Source organism: Schistocerca nitens, chromosome 5 (assembly GCF_023898315.1).
Source record: "Schistocerca nitens isolate TAMUIC-IGC-003100 chromosome 5, iqSchNite1.1, whole genome shotgun sequence".
Classification (NCBI taxonomy): Eukaryota; Metazoa; Arthropoda; class Insecta; order Orthoptera; family Acrididae; genus Schistocerca; species Schistocerca nitens.
The window spans coordinates 860,568,499-860,588,635 of NC_064618.1; the positions used below are offsets into that span (position 1 = coordinate 860,568,499).

The 20,137-nt window shown below is 35.7% G+C and overlaps 1 protein-coding gene across 1 annotated transcript in view; it reads left to right on the forward strand.

Moving 5' to 3' along the window:
• The window catches only part of LOC126259304 (fibroblast growth factor receptor 3-like), a 418,035-nt gene that overhangs the window by 369,108 nt on the left and 28,790 nt on the right, over positions 1 to 20,137 (forward strand). The window contains exons 5-14 of the mRNA XM_049955976.1: positions 875 to 1,062; positions 1,623 to 1,746; positions 1,974 to 2,177; positions 3,205 to 3,390; positions 3,561 to 3,742; positions 8,508 to 8,634; positions 10,999 to 11,186; positions 13,445 to 13,568; positions 14,522 to 14,725; positions 15,985 to 16,173. Of these exons, the coding sequence (XP_049811933.1) occupies positions 875 to 1,062; positions 1,623 to 1,746; positions 1,974 to 2,177; positions 3,205 to 3,390; positions 3,561 to 3,742; positions 8,508 to 8,634; positions 10,999 to 11,186; positions 13,445 to 13,568; positions 14,522 to 14,725; positions 15,985 to 16,173 (1,716 nt within the window). The remainder of the gene's footprint in view (positions 1 to 874; positions 1,063 to 1,622; positions 1,747 to 1,973; positions 2,178 to 3,204; positions 3,391 to 3,560; positions 3,743 to 8,507; positions 8,635 to 10,998; positions 11,187 to 13,444; positions 13,569 to 14,521; positions 14,726 to 15,984; positions 16,174 to 20,137) is intronic.

Genomic DNA, 20,137 nt, shown 5'->3' on the forward strand with positions numbered 1-20,137 from the left:
TCGAACGTCATAAAACACTACCATCCAAAGTTAGTACTTCGACAGCATTCGTGCTACCTCTGTATTAGGCCCATAACTTTCCCCATATGGTGATCTTGTCCAAAATATGAACTATTCTACTAACCATGACTGACAGAATCTTTTATTTTGTGTAATAATTTTTCATAAATACATTTTGAACATCTTTCTAGTTTCCTTAACCCATTCTTTAGATTGTTCTGGGACACTGAGTATTTTTATTGTGAACAGAAATGCTGTTTTACATTATGCATTTGAGCTTTCAACACATCTACAGGCAGTCATAATAACATTCTTCACAATACTCTAGCATATGTTTGTACCCTGTTTGGGAAAGCATGTAGCCATGCAACTCAGTGAAAGTGTGCTGTGTGACACCAGCAAGAAAACTGTTGTGGAAGAACTGATTCAAGAACCTTCATAATTCACTTGTTTACTGTGACACTTCCTCTTCAGTCTTCCAAAATATCTTCATGAAATTATTGTTTTTCTTCTGTTAAAGTTATTGCTTATACTGAGACAAAGCTTTCTTTTTGCATTTAGAATTTTTGTAGCATGCACTTGAACACCTACACCTGATTCTTACTTTACTTGTAAAAATGATCATTTCCTCTAACATCTATAAAAGTGGAAAGTTCATAATGCAAGAATTGCTAGATGTCTTGATGCTTTTTATTTTCTGAGGCACTGGTGCAATGTATACATTATATAATGTATTCATAGTAAGAATATGAGGAAATTATGAATGATAGACACAACATTGCATGCAAGAGATATATGTTTCATGATAATTGATATTAATTTTACTAATTCAGTTATGGTTAGCTACTAAATACAGATATTTACTTCTGTGCAGGTAGCTTTATCCAAGCTGAGGTACCTTTGAGGATGCAAAAGACAAAGGTTGCCATTATAGGAAGTTCACCTGTTCTTGACTGTGGTGTTCCAGAGGAAGCTGAAAGTAATATTACTTGGATAAAACATGATACAAATGAAATTCCTAGCATTGATCTGGACAATATCCCTGATGAATATGTTATTAAGGTAAGTAACATACCTTTTAAAAATACTGTCACAATCCACTAACTAGAATCCATTTGTCAAACTATTTCTCTTGGCATTTACTTCTCTTTTGTATAGTTTCTGAAATTTTCAAAACATGGTGCTCTCATACATATACTTTTTGTTTGTGCTAAAATTGTTGTTTACTGCATATTTGTCTCTTTATTTACATTAGTTTCCAAGTTTTAGTTTTGGGTCTCAAGTTAAAATATGCAAACTTTTTAACAACAAAAACACAGAATGAATTATATGAATCTTGCAGCAATTGTTATTTGACACACTGTCTTTGAGTTGAAACACTGACTGGGAGGTAGATCTACTTTTACGCAACAAGTAAATACTCAACGTATGACTACACCAACTTATTAACATAGGCATTTGTTTTGCATCTACTGTTTCTGTCACTCAGAGTGATGATCCGAATGCGGATTATTACATTCTACCACATGCTCTGCAAGTAGTATGTTTTCATGACTTCTTTTTACTGTCAAAAATTTCTCATTAAAGTAATTCATACATTTATTCACTGTATATCATTGCAGTTTGGCCCACATCAGCTACTAGAGCTTCAGGATATCAATGTGGATGATGCTGGCTGGTACACATGTATAGCTTGCTCACTGCACTGTCAAGCAGTTACAACAATTTGGCTCCAATTAGATCATGGTATGTATTCTGCATAATTTGTTGGCATTGTATTATTGTTTTTAACTTTATGTTAATAAAAAAAACATAGTAATAAAAATACAAAGACTAGAATAATAGCTTGGCAATAATACGTCCATATATTTCATGGTAGTCTAACATTTTAAGGCATTCAGAATTGCATAAAATTTGCTTGCCACCTATAAAACTTTTTTCCCTTGTGTGAAGGTGATCATATTGTGTTTCAGCTATGTCACTTATTGCTGATTCAGAAGTGGACACATCTGTGGATACCAATATATCTCTACAGGATATAGATGTGTCAGAAGAGCAGAAACTTTATGGTTCTACAACATATTTAAAATCACCAGTGTTCTCAAAACCAAACAAGATGCATCCTCTAAACATAAAGGCAGCAGGCAGTTCTCTCAATCTGAAATGTCAAGCTGATGGTATAGTCCCTGATATTAACTTTCATCCACAATTTGTCTTGTTATTTAAATACTTCTTCACATATCTTGAACTATCTACATTTTTCAGCCCTCTCTGTCATAATATAGTATTTATAACCACTAAATGCATAGTTATGTTAATGCTTTAGTAACACTGAGAATAAAATGCCATGAAGAACCTAATTAGTTATGTCACATGACTGCTGATTTACAGGAATTAAATGTAAGAAGTTGGATGTACAACCTGTATGAACTGCAATAACACAGTGAGAATGAAATTTTATACCAGTCTTTTATACTATCTGCAACTAATTACAGGTTTCCATAACCACTTTCATGTTGACTTTTTCTGTTAGACTATGCCATGGATTACAAACTTACAACTACAGAGAGTTGTAATGATGAACAATGTAACAGAAAGCAAAATAGTTATAACATGTGCAATGAATCTGAGACACACACAGTTCTTCTGTGTGTTTTTTCTTTCAGTACTTACCAAGCTAGTTGGCAACTGTCAATAACCAAAAATAAATAATTATATTTTAATTCATATATTAAATCCAAATTATTTTTATAATAACTGAAACTAGACTGAGGCATCCGATATGTTGTTGCTGTGATTGTCTCCCACAGCTTTTGGAATTGAACTTTCAGTCTTCTGAAGAAATGTAAAATTAATAAATGATGGAAAGGTTGAAATAAGGTAACTAAGAATTCCAAATCAAAGCAACAGCTGAAATCAAGTCAGTCTTGAACTGTATTTGGTCAAAGGCTAGAGAAATTGTACCAGATGGCATCAGACTCTTGTAACACAAAATGGCATAAACACTTGTTGATAGGAAGTAATATAACTGCATGACAAGATGTGCAGAAGAATCAGAAACATGTTGTTCTCTAATTTAACTATGAGAAGGGAAAGAAACTGATTTCCATAATCTTATCTACATAGCTTTGTTAAGTTATGTATAATACTGGTCTTGAAGTCAATTTCAGTTTCACTAAGAATGTCTTTTTCATGTGTTTCTAGGAGATCCAACTCCAAACATCACATGGTATAAAGATGGAGGGAGTTTAGATCATAACTTGGAGGTGACATATAAACGATGGTCCATTAATCTTGAGAAGTTGCAGACTTCTGATTCTGGAAATTACACTTGTATTGTCTGTAATGTAAATGGATGCATAAATTTCACCCATATAGTGGAAGTAATTGGTATGAGGATGTTTCTGTTTCAAAATATTGTTTTTTTGCTATTGAATAAATGTGAAGAACTATTTATGAGTTTAACAAACTTAACTGCATTTATGATTGTAAGTGAATTTCAGTTATAAACATAGCTAGATTGTTTCTCATTTTGTAAGTGTTTTCTTAATAAATTTTAGACAAACATTCTGGGAGGCAGTTTCCTCACTACATCAAGAACATAACAGCTGCTGTAAATACAACAACTGAACTGAAATGTGTCCCTGTCATGGATAACCAAGCACACATTCTGTGGCAACGTGTAGCCAGTTGTCCAAGCAGTAATACTGATAGTGGTTCAGAGTCAGTGTTTCCATCACAGGTAAGCTATTTGAATTGTTGTATACAATATTACAAGAAAAACACAATACTCTTCTTGAAAATAATAGGTGGAACGATAAAAAATCTTCTCGCCAAGCAGCAGCAGGAGAAAACATATAAAAGTTAACAAAATGTGCAAGAAAGGTAACGAAATGTGCAAGCTTTTGTAGCCAGTGGCTCCTTCCTCTGGCAGAAAGGTTGAAGGAGAAGGAAGAGGGATGAAGGAAAAGGACTGAAGAGTTTTATGAAATGAGGAGGATTGTGGAAAAGTCACCCAGAATGCACTTACCAGGAAGAATGAGAAGGAAAGACTGATTTTTGGGGACTATACCCCATAATATTTAAAACCTGAGAGCTAAAAGGTTGAATATAGGGTAGAAATCAAGACAGAGCTTACTAACAAAACATTGTGCAAGAGTTAATAAAGCTAAGTGCCTAACACATGCTAGAGATGAAGGTGGGAAAAATAGACAGGCCAGAAAATAAAAGATATAGAAGACTAAACGTGGACCAAAGGAAGGAATAGTTATTGAGAGAAAATGCAGAGACTGAAGAAATCAACATAAATTAAGGCCAGGTGGGAGGTGAGAACCAAAGACATGTTGTAACACCAGTTTCCACCAGCAGAGTTCTGGAAAACTGGCATCAAGAGGAAGAATCCAGATGGCATGTGTGGTGAAAAACACAGTGAGGCCACAACAATCATGCTGTAGGGCATGCTCTGCAACGGGATATTGTGTGTTGTCAGTATACATGCTCTGTCCATGTCCACACATCCTAACTGATACCACGGTGGTGGTCATACCAATGTAGAAGACCAAACAGAGATTGCATAATAGCTAGCATACAATATGTGTTGCTTCACAGGTGACTCTCCCTTTGATAGTATACATTTTGCCAGTTATGGAGCTGGCAGTAGGATGCATAGGGCAAGCCTACAACAGGGACAGTCACAGCGATAGGAGGGTAGGGAAATGGGTGGAGAAGAAGCTTGGATCTGACTATGATATTGTGGAGACTGGGGAGAGGGGCAATGAAAAGCTATTCTAGTTGTATTGGGCAAAATGTCAGACAGGATTGGTTCTTGGGAAATTTGCTCTTGAATGAGGCTGGTAGGGTAATTATGTCCAGTGAAGGCTGAAGTGGTGTACTGTTGTGTGAGAGGGAGCGTTTGACATGGAAAGAATGGCAACTGTCAAATTGTAAATACTGTTGTTTGTTAGTAGGTTTAATATGAAAAGAAGTGTGCAGGTGACCCTCAGTGAGGATGAGGTCAACTTCAAGGAAAGTGGTATAGGATCTAGAATAGTCCCATGTTAAATTTAATTGGGAGTGTGTAGTTGGAGATTCCAAGAACTTTAACAGGTCAACCTCACCATGAGTGCATATGGCAAAGATTTCATCAATGTATCTACGCCAAACCAGGGGCTGAAGGCTTATGGATCCCAGGAAAGCCCCTCCAAAGCAATCTATGAAAAGGTTGGCATAGGCAGGAGCTATCCTAGTTCCCATGGACTCATCCCTGATTTGTTTGTAAGTCTGCTCCTCAAACATATGTTGTCTGTAAGCATAAAGATGATTAAGGTGAGCAGGAAGGATGTCATAGATTTGGAATCTGGTGGGCACTGGTTGAGATAATGTTCAGCAGCAGAAATAACATGTACATGGTGGATGTTGGTATAGAGGGAGGTGGGATCAGTAGTGACAATCAAGGTTTGTGGTGGAGGAGGGTCGGGCATAGATTTCAGACGATGTGGCCATCCTTGTAGTAGATGGTTACAAGTACTCCGACTGTTCGTTATGACATGAAAATTAAAACACCTGCAGCCACATCTCCTGCATTTAATTTAATTATGAAACCAGTCTCAGTGTTAATTACACCATCTCCAGGCCTCATGACTGATGTAAATTGGGAGGAATCCAATTCAAGTGCAGTCACAACAGGAGCCAATATTAAATAACTGGTGTTCATAGATATGTTTTACATTGATTTCTATTATGACTGCACACAAGACTGGATTCCTTCCAATTTATGTTGGTAAAGAAGCCTGAAGATGGTGTGATGGAACACTGAAACTGGTTGCATAAATAAATTAACTGAAAAAGGCATGTCTGCAGGTGTTTTAATTGTCATTTCAATCTAGAAAACAGTTAGTGTCTTTAATATAGGTACTTCTACTATAGGTTGGAGTTTTTGATCAACTAAGGCAGATATATGTTCGGTTGGTGCTTTGATGCCAGCAACAATGAGACAGCCAGGGTGGCTGAGTTCATGGATCTTAGAAAGAAGATAGTAAGTGAGAGTGCCTGGTTTTGGGAGGAGTAAGAAGTTCTATAGATTACAGGGATGGGATCTTGATGGCAGAAGGTGTATGTCAAGGTGTCAGACAGTTGTGTTGGCACAGACCTTCACTTACACACTCCCATCTGTCAAGAACTACAATGGTAGATACCTTGTCTGTTGGGGGAATAATAATGGAGTTATCAGTTTTTGGGGAATAAAGAGCCTATAGATCTGCAGAGGACAGGTTAGGGTCATATTGTAGGGACCTGAATGGGATTGTAGAGCAATGCAGGCTGTTAGGAATTCTTGAAAGGCTTGCAAATGGTGATTATGAGGTAATGATGGTGGATCAAGTTGGGATCATGGTTGAAACTGTTTAAGGCAGGGTTCAGTGTCAAGTCTGCTGTTGGAAAAGTTTTGGAACTGAGTTTCCCAGTGATATTTCCAGTTGATGTTACATGTAAAGGGAAGTAGGTCCTTCACCAAAGCAGCACCCTTGGATAATACAGATAATTCAGATGGGGGAGAGTGCCTTAAGTAGAAGGTTGAGAACACTGTAGTGTTGTGGCTGGTTCTTGTGATCATGAGTTACCACTGCTCGGGGAGGCAGTGGTGAAATCTGGATATATGAAGAAGGTTAGCCAAACTCAGTTTGTAAGGGAGGAGTGGTAGTAGATGGCATGGCTGTTTAGGAAGCTGGAGAGGAACAGGAAGAGAAATAATACTGTTGAGGTCCTTTAAGTGAAGATAGGATAGCTTTTTCAGGTGAGCTCTTGGCTGTTGTTGTAGTTTGAACTTGACTTGGTGGATGATACCATCCAAGGAAACATGAGAGGCAGATAACTGCAGGGTTTTGTAGGAGAAAAGTCTGATGTAGTGGATATTGGCAGATGAGGGATATAGGTTACAGATTAGCCAGGTAAGTGCAAGAGATTGCTGTATTTGAAACTGTAAAAGAGGCTGGTATAGAGTAGGATTCCATCCAGAAACAGGGACTTCCAATCCTTTGGGGGGTAACTCCAAGAACGAAGCAGGTGTCAAGAGACAGAATGTGGGGATCAGTGCAGATATATGCCTTTCAGCCCTTCTGCCAGAAGAAGTTGCCACTGTCTCAAGAAGCTTGCACATTTAGTTAATTACAATGTGTTTTCTGCTGCTGCTGTGTGAATAGATTTTTTGTCTACCCAGTTACATTATATTTTCAAAAAAATGTTTTTGTTGAGATAATACTCTTCTTGAGATAAATATGTGATAGCACAGATTTTCTTTATATTGTTGCTGGAAATTATTATTAGTTTTTAAGAGAAAATTAACAATGTTTGCTGGTAACTTTGGTCTAATTGTTTTTAAATTTTCCTTTTTCGCTGTGAAGTGAACAGTTCAGTTTAAAATCATACATAATCATTTCTTTTTATTCTTTTGTTAAACTGTAGTAAAGAACAATGAGACACTTTCAAACTTATAATTTCTCATATATAATCAATAACAAAATGTATAAGTAACATGAATAAGAGTTTTTCTTTTTTCTTTGTGCTTCAAAGGACAAAGTGACCTGTAAGTACCATTCATTGGCAATCTGTAAAAGTGATTTCCAGTTGTTCATACAGAGCATATATCTTATGTCAAACCAGAGTTAGTGCTCTTCAGTTAAAATAAGACAGTTATTATAAAAAATTTTAAAAAGTTGAAAAGAGACACTGAAATTGTGAGTGGAACACATCAGTACTAAGCTAACATGACTGTATGATGAATTATAATATCTGTGTTCCTCAATTGGACTGGACTTTTCAATAAGCAGTTCCCAGGCATCTGATATACAGTAAGGATAAATCTATTCATAGAAAAATATTCCACACTGAAATGTTAATCCAATAATGGGAGATGATAATATCATTTAGCAATCTACATGAAGGAGAAACTCTAAAGCATAAATATAAATGTGTCTCACAAGCTGGTTTGTGTGTCCATCGTCTGCAGCAAGCAGAGAAGGAGGTTTTATTTACAAAGCAAGTATAAATGAGTCTGAATATTTCGGAGTTATGCTCCATTATCCAAATGGTGTAGAGGAGAAATGCTTAGAGTTTTGATCACTGAAGTTACGTAGATGAGGCACAAAGAATCCCAAGCCAAGAGCATCACAATACTAAGATGGTTATTAAAAAAGATAATATTTGTTTACCTTCACATGTGTTTACACTGCTTCCCAGGTTAATAGGCAATGTTTTATCAAGCTTCCTTTTGTAAAACATTTAATGTGTGTATTGTGACGTATAGGACTGTGCAATATAAGTATATAGAGTAGTTTAAATCTGCCATAGTGCAACATTTCTTTCTGAGTTTAAAACACAAATGCTCAAGGAATATTTTTATTACAAAATGTTCTTTTTATTTGCATTTTTGAAATAGACAGTTCCTGTATTAAGATAGAGAATTAAAACATAAGACACAGTAGTGAGGTTGTTAATGTATCAATGGTTTTTAGCCTAGGGGCAGCCAACATCTGCTGATTATTCCAAACATAACACACAACAGTGAGGGCTGGTATGAGTGCATCACAACCATCAAAACTGGAAGCATTTTTACCTGTGTCTACCTACAAGTGATTGACGGTAAGCAGTCTGTAGATTATTTTGGCAAATTAACTAACACAGTATAACCAAACTAATAAATGTGAAAATGAACTCCAAGACAAAAAAAAAGATGTGCCATGAAGGAATTATCCAAATGGCATGGAAATCAGTAGATGTGATGTACTCGTACATGCACAAACAGACAAATGTTTACAATTTCAGAAAAAATGGATGATTTATTCAAGAAGAAGAGTTTCACGAATGGAGAAAATCAGTAACACATTGGTCCATTCCTAGCCCTTGTGCAAGCAGTTATTCAGCTTGGCATTGATTGACAGAGTTATTGGATGTCCTCCTAAGGGATATGATGTCAAATGCTGTCCAAATGGCATGTTAGATTGTCAAAATCCTAAGCTGGCTGTAGGGCCCTGCTCATAATACTCCAAATATTCTCAATTGTGGAGTGATCCAGTGAGATTACTGGTCAAGCTAGGATTTGGCAAGCAACAGTAGAAATTCTCGCCATGTGCGGGTGGGAATTATCTTGCAGAAATGTAAGCCCAAAATGGCTTTCTATGAAGAGCAACTAAACAGGGTGTAGAATATTTTGACATCTATCCTGTGTTGTAAGGGTGCTGCAAATGACAACTGAACAAGTCCTGTTGTTGGGCTGCACGGTGGGTGACAGTGAGGCTGGTATCCCACTACTGTCCGAGGCATCTCGAGACACATTTCCATTGGTCACAGGGCTCAACTCAATGTGGGACTCACCACTGAAGACAATTCTGTTCCAGTCAAGTAGTTTATAGGTCAAAGACATCCCTGGAGATGCCCCGAATGGTAGTAGGATACCAACCTGACTGTCGCCCACCGTACACTCTGACAACCAGGAGTGACCGTCTGGGGTGCCATTTCTTTTCACAGCAGGACCCCTTTGGTTGTTATCTGCAGCACCCTTTAAGCACAGTGGTATGTCAAAAACATTCTACACCTTGTTTTGTTGCCCTTCGTGGCAAGCTGTCCCAGGCTCACATGTAGTGAGATAATTTCTACTGCTCACCTTTGTGCTTGCCAAAGTGTACCTTGGCCAGAAAGATCACCATATCTCTCCTCAACTGAAAATGTTTGGAGCATTATTGACAGGGCCCTCCAACCATGTAATGAGCTAATTGGAAATAATTTGGTATGATATCCCTCAGGAGGGTATACAACTATTCTATCAATCAGCGACAAGCTGAATAACTGCTTCCCTAACAGGTAGAAATGGATCAACACGTTATTGACTCGATCAATTTGTTAAGCTTTTTGTCTTGAATATAACATCCAATTTTTCTGAAATTGTAATCATATGTTTTTCTGCACTTGTACATCATACCTACCAATTTCTGTCCCATTCAGATAATTCCAGCCACACAGTTGTCATTTTCCTTGTCTTAAGAGTCTAATTTGTTTGACAAGGACAAATTTTAATCACACTGCATAATTCTCATAGTGTACCATAGTTGAAGTACACACACACACACAAGATGAACATTAAATCTTGAGCCATGGAGTAGTAAATTCCTCCTTCAAGTGAGAAGAATATGGAGGGTAGGCACAAGCAAGATTTTGTATTTTTAATCTCAAGGAAGAAGAATTTTTTTATACTTTTCACATTGTTTACTATTCCTTTCTCACTTCCTCTCATCAGATGACTCTCACCTCTTCTATTCTAATCTGCCATTATTTACTGTTTTCCACTAAGTTAGCTTTTGTTCTTTTCCTCCTTTTCTGACATTCATATTTCATCTGTGCTGCATCATTCCATGTATTCTACTTCCTTCCTGTAAGATGTACTCTCTTGATTTTGATTTGTGAGTAACTTATCATTGTTTTACAGTCATCTGATTCGTTTGTTATTTTGTTTTCTTCTTTATTATCCAAGAAACATCTTTTGATGCAAAATTTCAAATTTCATATTCTCGTTTTCATACATTTGTCTGTACTGAAGTCAAACAATGTTACTTCTTGCTCGCCCAATAATTTTGCTTTTGATGTACGATTAAATTGTAGAGAAATGAGATAAATCAGGAAGCCTGTGCTAATTATCATTTCCTTTGAGATAGAACTGCTGGCAAGAAATTACCTACATAAGGCGAAATATCAGAATAGTTGATACAGAACTACTAGTTTCTTCCTAGGGGAGGAGAGATGGACAGCCTGGGCAAGGTTAAAGATAAAGGGTCACTAATACTCTAGCATTAGAGAGACCCACCTGTTGTGAGGACAAGGAAAGGCACAGTTTTTTTATCAAATCTTCCTGTTGATGCGATAATCATATCCTTTTTGTTTCCAAAAGTCTACAACTCTTTTACATATATTTATTCTTAGTATACTGATCTGTTCCTTACATTTTATTTTCAGAACATTTTACCTATGCTGGTAAGACAGCTCAGGTAGAAAGAAAGAAGGTTGCTGTCGTTGGGAGTTCTCCAACACTCACCTGTGATGTCCCACCTGGACCTGACATTAATGTTCGCTGGATAAAGCACAATACCAGAAGACTGCCTTTCAAAGATTTAAATAATATACCTTCTCAGTACATTGTTTTAGTAAGTAAATAACTTATTTTGATCCAAGGCTTCTCAAAAATGCTCATCAGTATAAATGCTGTCAAGTACACGATTTCTACATAGTAAGTTACAATTAATCATAGTAATTTGCCTTGGCTATTGAAACCACTTACAGATATGAATGAAGTTTGTCATAATGATACTTGTGCATGTACGAGGTACATTCAGAAAATAACCGAACTTTACTTTCCTAAACTTAATTATTAATTTTATAGATCAATAGCCCTTGCCACCCTAAAAGCACCCCCCCCCCCCTCATTTCATGAAGCAGTTCTCAATAGCTTCATTTGAGATGGCCTTTAAGGTCTGAGATGAATTTGCTTTGACAGTACACATGGTTCACTTTTTCACTTTGAGGAAATAATTCAAAATGCACAATTCCATTAAAGTCAAAAAAGCAGTGAGCATTGCTGTGACATGGGATTGAAACTGATGACTGAACTTCTGTCTTAATGTTGTAGCTGTAAACTGAGCTTTTGTCTCCCATCATGATCCTCTGGATAAATGTTTCTTCATTGTCTTGTTTCTAGGAGTTTCCGACTACCATCCACTCCATTTTTGTTTTTTGTTTTTTTTTTTTTTTTTGTTTTTTTTTTCTGTTGTCCTGTCATCAAACAAGGAACAAATATTACTGCAATGTTCAATTCTTGCATCAAAATTCCATGACATGATATGAAGATAGTAACTGTTCTCAAAAGAACAGATACCATTGATGACCATGTAGCTTCTCTAGAATAAATGATAATTAATTGAAACCCTCAGCTGCCGACAGGTGTTGTTGACATACCTTGTTGGGCAGCTGAAAATGTGTGCCCCAACTGGGACTCAAACCTGGGATCTCCTGCTTACATGGCAGACGCTCTATCCATCTGAGCCACCGAGGACACAGATGAATAGCACGACTGCAGGGACTTATCCCTTGCATGCTTCTCGTGAGACTCACATTCCCAAATGTCCATAATCTACATACGTAATGTTCCTAATAGATACTTCGCCCATCCACTCGTTACTCATGCCCACTTAAGTTGACGATTCCCGTAAGAGTTCGGGAAACCTGTGCGCACTCGCACCTGTGTCCTCAGTGGCTCAGATGGATGGAGCGTCTGCCATGTAAGCCTGTAAGCAGGAGATCCCAGATTCGAGTCCCGGTCAGGGCACACATTTTCAGCTGTCCCCATCAAGGTATGTCAACAACACCTGTCGGCAGCTGAGGGTTTCAATTAATTATCATTTATCCCTGACACGACCAATTTGAGATGCTAAGCTCTTCTCTAACAGTCAATTGGCAATTTACATGCAATAGATTGTTGATTTTTTTGAAAGTGTCAGTTATCAATTGCAGAGGAACGCCTCCTTAGTCCAGAATGTTGGAAATTTGCATGCACTAGATTGTTGATTTTTCTGAATCTGTGAGTCATCAATTGAAGTGGGCAACCTCCTTGGTTGAGAATCATCTTCAGTTCACTGATAACTGCCCATTTCAAAAATCACCACAAACATTTTTAAACATGTTACACTCAAATAAAAATATCATGAAAACTAAATGAGATATTCACACTTCAAAAACATGTGGTTAGGTAGAAGGTAATGCACAAGGCACTGCTGCAAACTGCATACCACTAAATATCTCCATTGGCACATAATTCAAAATGTTTCGGTATTTTCAAAACAGACCTTGTATTTTCAAAAATCTGTTTTCATTTTATGATGGCTGCCATTGTGATTTGATTTTCTGTTTTCTGCATAATTTTTTATTCTGTTACTATGTACATTGACACAAAAATCAAATCCCAAGTACCTGCAATTAGATGAACAATGATCTTATGACATCATGTGAGTGTACTCTTCTGCCTTACTTTTTCCTGTCTTGTCTCTTTGTCATTGATTTTTGTGGCAAAACTGCCATACTGGTGAGATATGATCTCAAGGCAATTAATTCAGTCATTTGATGATTTCAACCTGTTGTTTTAAAACCATCTGCTGCTAACTTTCATGACATTGTGTGCTGTCTGTAATTCTTCCAAAGCAACATTCATATTTCGTAATGTGTATTAAAATATACTTTGATCTATACCACTCAGCCACTACCAGTGTAGTAAGAAGTGTTACATCATGATCTCTTCATATATTTACTTACATGATGAACTTCAGAAATGAGCAGAGCTACCTTTTTTGAATGGTCTGTTGATCTCTCACATTTAATGAATATTTAGATGTTTCAAAATATTTTGTTACAGTCTGATAAAAGTGGCCAGTTGTTGCTCCAGCATATAAGCTTGGATCATGCTGGATGGTACACTTGTTTGGTATGCAACAGACAGTGCACTTTCTCTGGTACCACATGGCTTCAAGTCAACCCAGGTAATGTGAAAAATACAATCAAAATTAAAGAAGTACTGTATTTTAGACAACATTAAAATTCATAAATTAATTAAGTTTACAAGATAGCAGGGATTTGTGACTCATACTTTTAGAAGAGGAAAGTTGCCCCTCATCATATAGCATGGATGCTGAGTGTGTGTGTGTGTGTGTGTGTGTGTGTGTGTGTGTATGTGTGTGTGTGTGATCCATTTCTGACAAAGGCCTTACTGGCCAAAATATTTATTTGTGACAGCCTTTTTGTTGTACCTATCTGCAACTCAGCGTCTCTGCTATATGGTGAGTGGCAACTTTCCTTTTCATAATATTGTTAAATTTCGTCCTGGGTTTTCCATTGTTTGATACTTTTAGAAGATGTTTCTAGTATTATTTTGAAGATGATTTAATTTCAGTACTCATCATTCTCCACTTTCTCTCTCTCCTGGAGCAAAATATTTCATGATTTTTTTATATACAAATGAACAGGAAAAATTTGCCAGTATTCATAAATAAATAATGAATAATTTCACTATGATAATAAACTATGTATATGAGAACTAAATATACAGCTTATGTCAAAAATTTATGTCATTTATAATGATTCAGTAAATGTTAATAGTTTCAATAGATGTCTGTGATTTTACATTTTCCCTATGTATAGTGATTTTGAAATGTTCTCAATTATTGAAACTGGTGATATCATCTATATGGTGCAATATTTGAGTATAAATGCTGTGCAGTAAGAGATAATCAGTGGTCTGCCCCACTTGAGGATGGTAAAAATTCAACTTGTGATATCACACCATCTGGACAAAAATTCCTGCTTAAATGCCAAAGAATAGTTCAAGCATGTTTTAAGAGCTCAATCACACTTGTTAAGAATTTTACCATTGATTTTTATACATAAGTCCTGTACATCTAAAATCAAAATAAAATCAAAAGAATTTTACTTTCAGCTTTATCTCAACTGGGAACTGCAGAAGCAGATGATTCTCATGATGTTGATGGGCCTGACAGAGAGACTGATCTTCTATCTAAGCCAGGTTCTGTAAATGCTACAGGGGATTTAAAACCACCAACTTTTGTAAAACCTAACACTATGCATCCTGTAATCATGAAGCCTGCTGGAAACACTTTGCGTCTCAAATGTCAAGCTGATGGTGAGCTAGATTTATATATTTATTAACATATACTGTAGAATTCACAAGTAAAATAAAATATTACAAATTGAATGATATCTATATTACTGTTCTGTGCACATTTTCCCTTGCTCTGTTTGTATATCAAACACAATTACTTTGCAAGCTTTCTTGGGGAAGTTGCATATATGATATCCCAAAACGATTTAACATCCTCAATTTTTTCATTCATTCACACATCCTGTTCTGTAAATCCCATTATGAAAGAGAAGTTGTTGGATGATTAGTGTTACATATTAACAGGCACGAGCAGACACTCTAAGCCACTTCTGTAAAGCATACTAACAACAAAATTTGGCTATTGCTGATTTCCTCACATTGGTAACTATGAGAATTATTTCTAAGGTATTTTATATACGTACATATTAGGAGAAAAGTAGCAATTAAAAAAAGGCCCACTGTACCTCCCCTCACATTATGCAGCTGCTGCTTTTATCTGATACTAAAGCATTATCAGCTGTCTGTCTGTGTACTGCCAAAGACAAAACATGTTTAATACAAATGGAATTTACACTCCTTAGTCCAAATATCCTCATAAATTACAGAAAGTTTGGCTAATAAGGTACTCCTGTACCTTGTTTTTAGATATCTGAGGTTTTTCAATTTGCTAGAAATCTGATACCATTTGTTAGGAAAAGTAACTGGGGGGTATCATCATGATTAGTATACTGATTTCAAGAAATACAGCCTCAGAATTTTTTTTAAATACCTCACCATACCTTTGGCAATATAAGGAAATGTAGACTGCCACTCAGTACAGAGATGGTATGTTGAGCTGCAGACAGGCACAATGAAAAAGAGTTACAATTTAGCTTCCAGCCAAACCTTACTTCTGAAAAGAAAACACACATTTATTCATTGAAGGCATTCTGGTCCAAGCTGCCAGAGATGGTGGTCACGCGTGCATGAGGTGTGCTTGCTTGTGTGAATGAATGTATGTGTTTTCTTCTCTGAAGAAGGATTTGGCCAAAAGCTAAGTCATAAAAGTCTTTTCATTGTGCTTGTCTGAAACTCGACATTTTTGCAGTGAATAATAATCTATACTTTTCCTTATATTGTTTCCACTATATCTTTAACTATTGCAGCCCCAAGAAACTTAAATAATATTTTTAATTTTCTTCTTGCAAATTATCTGAACATTGAGTTTTATTGACAACATTGTCATTTTGTTACATTTAATGGCATTTACAAAAGTATTACCAATGTCTGTTTTTGTACAGGAAATCCAAGTCCAAATATTACTTGGTACAAAAATGGTGTGATCCCAGAACGCCATTTAGGTGTTATATCATATAGGCGATGGTCAATGAATTTAGAAGATCTGACAACTTTTGATTCTGGCAATTACAGTTGTGTTGTCTGCAATGAACTGGAGTGTATCAACCACACATTTAAAGTGGATGTTATTGGTATGTGGACAGTTTCCTTATCTAAAAAGCTTTTTTAAACATTTATTGCACTTATATATTGATCAGCATATATGACAACTTAAAACTGTAAATTGGGACTTGAACTTAAATCTCTGCATCTTGCAGGCAGTTCACCATGAATTATACACATCCTGCAGTCTATGAGGTGTCAACATACAGTGCAATTATTGGCACTTTTTGAAAAACAGTTTTACCTTGTCACTAATGTTGATCATTGGGTACATGCCAAAGAAGTCGCCCTGATGTGTTTTTCAATTAATATGAGCCACACAATGAATGATTGATTGACATAGTTAGGAAATTAGTTATTCAATTAAAATGGAAAGAGGGACTGTTATGACATGCAAACCACAAAAGCAAGCTGATGTAAAGTAGAGATATAATACTTTCACGTAAATATTAAAAGTGGACAGTCAAGTGTTGAAAGACTGCCCTGTGATATTCCTAGTTAATATAAGATTTTTATTACTTAAATTTATATTTTTTCACCTCATCTACAAAATGGCAACAAAAGAGGCACATAATACATGTTTCTTTTACATATTTATAAACTATACAAAATAAGCACTAATATGATTCACTAGGTACAAATATAATATTTATTTAAAGCAGTTCCAGTAGCTGTCCAGTTATTATTCTTGGATGGTGCTACTGTTTATACGGTATTGATCTTCCTTTAGAACTACTCATAATCATCAGGAGAATTTGTGGAAGATTCACATTAGGTGCAGCTACAGTAGCTCTCTTTAGTAACAGGTAAATGAGAAGTAATAAAAGTAGGTAAAATATATTGTTTCAGTACAATAATTAATCACTTAAGTTAATGTTGTCATTTAAATTTTTCATTAGTGCTAATAACTGGTACAATGAGATGTGACCTCTGCCATGCGTTTTGCAATGGTTTGGAGTTTGTAGATGTAGCAAATGGGAAAGGCAAGTAAGAGACTTTGAGTTATGGCAAATGGCAAGACTCATTGCAATTTTAGCCCTGATGTAGAAAATAGTGAAAGAAACATGTGCACTACTACTACGTGAATAATGTTCACTGTCCGGGAATGACATTGAGTCAGACTGAGTAGATAAATTTGAAAAAGTTCAATGAACAAATTTAAAAAGGACAAAGTAACATTTCATGATTTGTGAAAAATATACACATCTTGTACAAATGTTTTATTGGTATGCTCAATTAACTAGAATGAGAAACTGTATGAGGTAGGCACTATGTAGCATGCAAAGGCCTGCTAGAAAATGTTCACGTGTTCTTTGCAAATATCCTAAAAACATATTACTGGCCCATTCTTGCATGCTGTGAACTATCTCTTAATAACCCTAAAGTCCACAGGACATTAAACCCTAATCTGTTCCTTTATACTGTGAAGGGACCACAGTGTTAATATTAGGTACAGTATGTCACATATTTCTGTCCTAGCAATTTCCATAAATAGAATGTGAATACAAGCCAATGTGAGGCACAAGCAAATATGAAGCACCCTGTGTGATTTGTTGCATATTAGAATGAGGGACATTAATCTAGATGTAGATACAGGAAGAGCAATTTTCAACTTCACACTTCACATCTATGCAAAAATTATGGCCATGGGCACTGCTATCTACTATCTCTGTGTAACATTACTTGTTACAAACTCCCAGTGCCATGGAAAAATGATAGTTTATTATTTTGTGCGTGGCCTCTTTAAATCAACGAAAACAAAGTGTATCCCAAATTTGATACAAATGGAATTTGTATGTTACTAAAAGAATAATACTGATCTTGCATTTTCATTACCATGCTGCCAATGGGGGTTATGATCTCTTCACACTCCATATTTCTAGATTTTTGTTTTGTGGGGCATAAATATGATTTTAAAAAAACTTCCATGCATATGACTTTTAATTTTGATTATGATTTAATGAAAATAATTTGGGCTGAATTTACACAGAATTCAAACACTCTCAGACACTCCTTATCACTCTCTAATGCTGTCTTGATATTGTAATGCTATCTGGGGTTGTTAATAATAAAATTTTGACTTATTTTCAAATGTTAAATTATTTATTTCAAATAGACCACAAAAGTTTTACTAATCATAGTTTCTCAAAGATCAGATCTTAATAAACAGGTAACTAGTTTTTTAAATTTATTTCCTAACATGTATGGCATAAAACAATATTGGATAGTTTCATGTAGTTTGTTTGTTTTTGTACAAATGTTCATATAAATAGATAGTATGGTGCTTACATAGTAGACAAATAGATCTTTTGCACAATTGACTAATAACATCATTGTATTGTACACATTGTATTGTATTGTGTAACATCATTGTATTATATTCAAAGGTAACATAATGAACAGCATTAACACAAATAAATAAAAACATGAGGCAGGGTACTTACAAATGTAACAAAATGAGGCTCAAGTGATCTATTTGGTATGGTATTGAATATTTCAATATATGAATCTCAATGCGTTACATTGATCTGCTAGCAGTCATGTGCTCATTTTTTGTAGTAACTGTTCTCTTTACATTTACCTGCAGAATATACGTAATGACTGTGCATATTATTTTCCACCCACGCCACTATTTCACAGAGAGATCAATGAATGGCACACATCTTGCATGATAGGCACACAACATCCCTTATAGCAACTGTTCACTGTTAAAATATTGTTTTGAATTGTAATCTGACTATTAAAAACCCTTATTTTCTGTCTTTTTTAAAACCATTATTTAGTAGCACCACATTTTTTTTATTTTTGTTGCTTACTGCATATACTTGCATAGGTTAATAAGTTTGTTGAAATAATTTAAGACAGTTTAAAACAACAACATCTGCGCAAACTGCTTCATTTTTGTATAGCATATTTTTCACCTTGCTTTTGATATTCAGCAAATTTCAAGTTCTTTTTCTTAATTTTTAAGTCTCATTGCAATTGAATGAACTCAGACTCTGTGTTATTGTGATAGCCCTTTGAACAAACCCTTCAGTGGGACTCTTTGTGGTGCTGTGTCCAGATATAAAATTAAGAGAAATGATGAACAGCTGTAGCAGTTGCATGTTGAATGTACAACAATGTGGAATTTGGTTTAAATCCCGTGTTAACCACCCTGATAACCTATCCCATGCATTTCACAATCACAGGTGTGTCACCTATATTTACCCTGATGATAAGATTACATTAGCTGCTTTCACATATGATCATCTACTGAAAAGGTGTGCACTTGCAGACATTTTTATCCAAATGTTACTTTAAGAGTCTGAAGTAAAGTTTAGCATAGTATTTCTAAAATATTTATCTTGTCAATTGACAATGAGACAATGAATCTAAAGTAGTGACCCTCTGTCAACATTTCCTTTCCTTGCTAACACAAATATCCGTGAGGGAGGGAAAAATACTTGGAAAAGTAGAAAGATACTGCTTAAAAATGAAAGAATTTTAAATTTTCTATTATTTGGAGATTACAGTGTGGGAAATGTCCCCTTTTATATCACACTACCAACACACATGATCTTGAACAAGTTAGAAGAAGGTGTGTATTTACACCTGAGAGCATGTTTTAGTTACAGAGTGAATGTATTTTGGATTTGCATACATTTTCATCAAGTGTAAGTTTAAAATATAATAAAAATAGATATTCTGAATATGATCTACTGCATGATAATTCCTTTGTCAGAACGGTATCCACACAGACCTTATATACACAGCGCCGAAAATAAGACAGCTGTTGTGAACACTACTGCTGAGTTAACATGTACCACGGTCTCAGACCTTGAACCACACATCCAATGGCTACGTGTTGAATCTTGTCCAAGTGGTGATATTGATGATGCAGATGATATTCCCAATGCAACACTTCTTCCTCAGGTAAGAATTGGATGCGATTTTTTAAATTGAGGAAGTCTTGCTTTCTTTTTCAGGAACCTGGTGGTTGGGTGTGGTGGC